The sequence below is a fragment of the Sinocyclocheilus grahami genome, unplaced genomic scaffold (genome assembly GCF_001515645.1).
Source record: "Sinocyclocheilus grahami isolate Dianchi unplaced genomic scaffold, SAMN03320097.WGS_v1.1 scaffold1498.1, whole genome shotgun sequence".
Classification (NCBI taxonomy): domain Eukaryota; kingdom Metazoa; phylum Chordata; class Actinopteri; order Cypriniformes; family Cyprinidae; genus Sinocyclocheilus; species Sinocyclocheilus grahami.
Window position 1 is genome coordinate 7,528 of NW_015506677.1, and position 6,852 is coordinate 14,379.

A 6,852-nucleotide genomic window follows, 5' to 3' on the forward strand; every position below is an offset into this window, starting at 1 on the left:
GATATTTTAATAAAGCAGTTTAGACTGAGTGTTTTCTTTATTCTGGATGAATTACATATGCTTTTGTATCTAGAAAGGGTAAATGTGGGCCATATCAAACCCAGAAGTCAGCCACAACTGGACCGGATCTGGGCCACATCTCAGAAATGGCATGGATGACATCTGGGCCAGGTGCTGCCCATGCCATTTGTGAGATGCGGCCCAGATCCGGTCCAGTTGTGGCTGACTTCTGTCAGCCAGACTGGGCCAGAAATTGCCCGTGCCATTTGTGAGATGTGGCCCAGATCCGGTTCAGTTGTGGCTGACTTCTGTCAGCCACACTCAGGTTGAGTCATCGCCATCATTCCACGCGGTATGTGGGTCAGAAGAATGTGGGAGATGTGGGCCAGAACTGGGCCAGATGTCATTTCCTATCTGGTCATTGCCGTCATTCCACGTGGTATGTGGGCCAGAAGAATGTGGGAGATGTCGGCCAGAACTGGGCCAGATGTCATTTGCTATCTGGGTATATCTGGCCATCATATAGTGTCAGTCTTCTCGCATCACTCTTGTCACGTGACCCCCCCACCCCTCTCCTCCCCCGTTTTATTTCTCAGCCCCCCCAGCTCAAAATACGTTCCTGCGGCCATGGAGCTAACCGATCTTTAGATTTAATCACCAGCGAGATTTATGGTAATGCTTTTTTCCTCAGTTGGTCAGAAAAAATGTGGTAGACTTGTTACTTACTTGTTCAGATGGCAATATACGGTGAAAATTTTTATTTGGGTCATATTCCAAGACGTAGGCTAGAATCTGTGATTGCGAAGTACAGTAAATATCCACACTAGTGCATGACTGACTGCCGCACATACTCTTCAGAACATTAGATTCATCTGTGCTGGAGCCGTGCCGACTCACAACCCAATCAAGCTAGATAATTCCGCACACAGCTGCAATTCCAGGTTTTCAAACAGAGATGGCGACAAAGAGGCAAAATTTACGGACTGCAGCTTTAACTGAAATATTAGTCTGGAATGTTTGAAGCCATAACTATCTGGCAGAGTAACTCGGTAAATACTACAGATTAACAAAAGACTACATGCAGATAACTGATCTGAAATCGTTATTTAATGACAGATTATAGCATTATACACTTTAGATTACAGAACAAAGCAATGTTTGCGGTGTTCCTGCATGGCTTTGACCAACAGATGTCGCAAGCGTTCCGTCACTCTTGCGTTGCACATGCGTAGATTAAGTCTTTTTTTTTTTTGTGTGGATTGTCATTATTTCGAGAACTGTTCTCATTATTACGAGAAACTAAGTCATTATTACGAGAAAGTTTCTCATTATTACGAGAAAGTTTCTCATTATTATGTGAAACTAAGTCATTATTACGAGAAAGTTTCTAAATATAACTAGATACTAAGTCATAATTATGAGAAAGTTTCTCATTATTATGACTTACAGAATCATATTTTTTTCTCAACTGTGCCGGAAACGGGCTTCCATAGAAAGATGTAAGTACAGTAGTACTGTATTAGAAAACTGTTTTACGATAGAAATGTTCAGCGACCAACAGTAATAGATTAAATAGTGATGCAAACTCAACTTTTTATGAAATTTCACCATTTTGAATTGAAAATATGCGATCATGATTCATGTAGCCTAAATCATAAATTAACGTGACAAGAGACGTTTGCGTTTTTCGACTATTGACACGAATAAAAGTGAATGTGCACATTTTAAAATAAAATATCATTTTCAAATAGTGTAAATTGATTACTGCTTCATATGAAGAGTTCAGATGCAAAAGCCTCTAAGTGCCATTTGAAATTTTCTTCTTAAATGAGCATTTTTATCAGACTTCTATGTGTAGGTTCAGTAATTTCACTTTAATGGCAATGAATAGTTTATTTTCTTTCCCATTAAAGTAAAATAACTGAACATAAACATAGGAGCCTGAGAAAATAACCATTTTAGAAGAACATTTTAGATGGCACTTAGAGAGGCATTTGCATCTGAACCTAGAACTTATTTTAGCATTCTTATTTACTTATTTAATTGCTTTATTATTATTATTATTATGCAGTAGATCTTACAATTCTTATGAGCATGTGCGTGACCGTGATTCGTGCGCGCTGTCCGTGTACGCATCCGGATTGCTCATGCGGAAAGTATAACACAGGCTTAATAAAGCACACTGAGCCCGTGCTGCTTCTGCACCGCATAGGCTAAGAACCGCACATGGACTGCACTGCAAACGGACCCTCCCTTAATTTCGTGCACTCTTTGCTGATATAATACAGCACTCAACTGCCATGCATGCACTATACTATAGGGATTTAAGAATCAGTGAAGACATCAGCGATTTCGGAGTCGACACCGAGAGTCGATTCCAGTGCTGGAGTCGACTCCGACTCTAGGGGTATTCAGAGTCGAGGAATCGACTCTTTTGGAGTCGACTCCCCATCCCTAGATATAAAAGTTGAAATGAAAATGATTAAGTTAGTAAGTTAGACAACTTTTCAATTCAAATGGTAATTCATTAACTTGAATTGATAGTTAATTTATAGTTCTTACATATTCTTAACATACTGATATCGCGCACAATAATAATGTACTATTCATATAATAATATAATAAGGCTAATATAGTCACATCCGCACTTTCATTCTTAATTCAAAATAAAACATGTTAATTCATCAATAACATTCATTTCTGATAATCCCAGATTGTTATGGTCATGCAGGTTTTACGCATTAAACTCGTGGCCACGACTAAAAGATGTAGTTACCCCGATAAAATGACTTCTGGCCATAACATCATATCATGGTCCCATAATGATGTTATCACGACCTACTATATATCATGGGCGGCCAAGACAAAACTAAGTGAATCAAACTGCAGTCACCGTAATTTGGAGGTGAGACTTCACAAACACATTCTGGGGACACCTAAGACTTACATCACATCATGTAAAAATGGGCATAAAAGGACCTCTGTAAAGGAAAGTCTTGATATTAAAACAATAAAGAAAAAGTCTTGATATTATGACTGACCACTGGATGGCACTCTTCAAGCGCGCAGGGAATCTGATCAATTGGACTGCGTCCTCTCAGATGTTCAGCACACACGCGCACAGCTGTGACGTTTGTCTGTGTTTAGCAAAACTGCTCTTGGCGAGGTCGCTGCTTCCGCTGACAGGATTTCAAAATCGTGATCTGCGATATACTGTTTTTTCCTCATTAAAATATACAGCGACCGTATGAGGAATTATATTGCAATGGGTCTTCCGTTTTGAAGGTTTTTTTTTAATGTAAAATGAAATTTTAGTGCGAATGAAGCCTATAGGAGGATGTTGCTTCAGGCACGTTACAGACGAATTTTCTTCTGCCAACAGATTTAACGCGTGTATCGTGTTCTTTTGATGTACAACTCGGGTTAGTGTAATGATCTCGATGTACGGATCAAGTGGTAAAATAGCTGTGTCGCTGATATTCACGTTTGTCAGCGTGTTTGTATTGTGTGAATATGTGATTTATTATCCTGTTATTCTGCGATGCTCATGGCCTCGTATTGAGACTGTAGATTCACATGTACCTTTACGGGCGTTATTTCTCTCCGATACTCACTTACTTGGGGCCATCAAAGGACACTGGCTCGACAAATTCAGAAGGTATGGATCTGGTGTCTCAAAATCGTACACTAGCAAAAAGTCGTCCCATGGTAGCACGATGTTTTTGATATATTCTCTGTACCATGGTACTGCTGTAGTAGTTTTGTTTAGGGCAGAACTGTAATTACCTAGACATTAAACAGTACATGCCAACTAATCATAAGATATGTTCCAGACACATTCACCGGCAGTTTTATTTTTTCTTTATTTTACTTGAAAGATTACAAAGCCATTTCTAAAGTAACTTTAAATACTATCATCTCTGCATTTGAGTAAGAATATTATAACACTGTTTTTTCACAGAGAATGGCAGATGGAAAGGGCATTCCAGACATCTCTGTGGCTTCTAAATCCAGAAATTGTCTTCATTTTAGGAGATGTATTTGATGAGGGCAAGTGGAGCTCCAGTGAGGTACAGTAAATGGTACAGCTTACAACCAAGAAACACAAAGCAGCAGACAGTTTGTCTCAGTTTTCATAATATGAAGTTGTGCTGTGTCTTAAGATAATAGCACACATACTGTATTAAGCCTATGTGTTTGTTAGTTTGATGTTTCTCATTATGAAACATTCTTACAGATTTCTATACAGATTTTTATATTTTGTAAAGTTATACTGTCAAGTCAGTTTTAGATGTACAGTGCTTTTCACAATATGCATTGATTTAAAGCTGCTTCACAGAAATGCAAGATGTTGACATCAGTTCACATATGATTTTGCTACCGCACATCATTACACGACATAATGTTTGAGCTCCATGACTGTTTGCCTGAGACAGAAACATAAATGAGAGTCATGCCATAATACTTATACATAATACAAAGTTAGGGATGTAACGATTCACTCAACTCAAGTTGCAATATGATTCCGAAACTTGTTTCATGATATGATTTTTTTATTTATTTTTAACAAAATGAGATTTAAGGCAAATTAAAAATTAAAAGGTGTTCTTTTATTATTTCCCAGACAAAATGTTGCACATTTCTTTGTGAAATTGAAATATATTTTATGTCAAATAACAAAAATAAAGTGAAATTTCTAAACAAATCCTAAATCAAATAAATAAATGGATAATACAAATAAAAGAAACCTCTTCATATAAATAAACTAAGGCTTTTCCTGTGCGCTTTACTAGCTTGACTTTTTAAAAGAAATATCATGTCCACATTTTTCCAGCAGAAAATGTACCTTGTACAGGAAATGCATTTGAAGCAAAAATAGAATGGTCTAGCTGTAGCTTTGTGAAGTTAGGCTACATAAAACTACATAAAAGCAGATGAGATGTTTGAGAACGCAATTGGCCATATATGCATGGTTACTTCCTGCATATAAATAAAGTGTTACTTCAGCACACATAAAGCCAGCTCAGTCATTTCCGGTCAACTGTCAAAATGAATTGTGCTATAAGGGGTGCGTCCTTTGCTCGGTTTTTCTGCATAATCAATTCACAATTTGAAGAAAAGTTTTGTTTGTCTAAGAGGACCAAATGTCCACGTATACAGTTTCAGGAATGACAAACAAACGCAAGTGTAGAAAATTATGTGAGTCACTGCTATGATTGGGAGTGATAAAGCAATGGAGGAACAAAACATCTGACGAGCCGATGTCAAATATAGAGCTGTGTATTAAATGATTCAGACTAAATTCAGAGTAACAAAACTACAGCAAGCAACAAGTCTGTTGGCTGAATATATTTAACAGCTTCTACAGATAAAGATAAAACTTATAAATGTAGTTTTTAAATTAAATCTTAAAATATTTCAAAATATTCAATGCATTATTTAATTGTTATACCATTAATAATTAGCATATTTAATTTGTAGTTAACTAGTTAAGTATTTAAATATTTTAACCTTTTAGGCTGTTGGTGTCTGGGCTTATTTATGTATTTTTTTAAAATGACATGAGACTTTTTGACTTCCTGCACTTGCTATACTTTATACTTCAGTACAGTAAAAGTACTAAAATTTGTTATAAATACAATTTTTAATTTCATAATAAATACAAAAGCAAGACGTGAAAAAACTAGGGAGTGGAAATGGCAACTCCTAATGAGTGATCCTCTGCTGCCATCTAATGGTTATAATGGTAATTTCATTTTTGGCACATTTTCTCATGTCATCTTTATGAATGCAACCCTCTACGGCAGTAATCCAACCTTTTTAGGCCCAAGATCCCTGACCTCGGCCATTATGAAAGACAAGATCTATCTATTGAAGAATTGATATGACATCCAGACTGGACTTCAAATTTGAGGCCTTTTACTTAGTATTTTAATTAGTGATGCGCCGGTCATAGCTGATTCAGAATTCAGATTTTTTTTTCTTTTTTTTTTTTTTTTTAACTAGCAAATTGGATTCTGATACTGATTTTTAAGCAAATTAATTTATTGTCTATTTGCTTTATAACAAACAAACTGGCTTTAAACAAAAATATCTAGCCATTTGAAATTAGAGGCAACCACTGCATTTTAATCACGATCTGCACGGGCAGTTGTTTTTGATTTGATTTAGATTAATTTCAGGATTTAAAACAAAAACAGAATGGTCTGACTTTAGGTGTTATTTATTTACTTGCTACATAAAACATCTGCGAGAAACAACAGCAGGTCTGAATGCGCAATAAAACTAGTCCAATCGTGTTTTGAAGGTTCCCCTGTAAAAATCGTATTCGGGGTAAAATATGCGTTTTTCGGCGGGGATCTTCCAGTAAAATTCACATTCCGGGGGATAAATATCACATTATTGGGGTCGCTTCAACCCGCTGACATGAACAACAACCCGCGGCAACAGTGTTAAAGTAGCCCAATTCTGCGGGAAAACCGTGGACTTGGCAACACTGCTTATGAACCGACCGCAATATAGCATTTCCTTGTTTACCGCTGTAAACAAAGCAGAGCTGCTTTATACGGAGGCAAAGAAAATGCCATTACCATCGAAACTTTTCTCAAGACAGTACCCTTCAGTGATACATTAATATAACCCCAGAAATGTAATGCATTTTTGTACTTATTTTACTGTTATTTTCGGGATCTACTGGGACAGTGATAAAGACCTACCAGTCGATCGCGATCGACGGGTTGGCGACCGCTGCTCTACGGACACCTTGGCAATTTAATCGCCATTGGCTAGTACATTTTTTTTAGTTTACTCGCCTGATACACACACACACACATATATATATATATATATTTA

At 36.9% G+C, this 6,852-nt stretch overlaps 1 protein-coding gene across 1 annotated transcript in view; it reads left to right on the plus strand.

Moving 5' to 3' along the window:
- Nucleotides 1–3,153: 3,153 nt before the first annotated feature.
- mppe1 (metallophosphoesterase 1) overlaps nucleotides 3,154–6,852 on the plus strand; it is a 144,097-nt gene continuing 140,398 nt past the window's right edge. Inside the window, exons 1-2 of the mRNA XM_016256989.1 lie at nucleotides 3,154–3,658; nucleotides 3,962–4,070. Of these exons, the coding sequence (XP_016112475.1) occupies nucleotides 3,432–3,658; nucleotides 3,962–4,070 (336 nt within the window). The 5' untranslated portion in view covers nucleotides 3,154–3,431. The remainder of the gene's footprint in view (nucleotides 3,659–3,961; nucleotides 4,071–6,852) is intronic.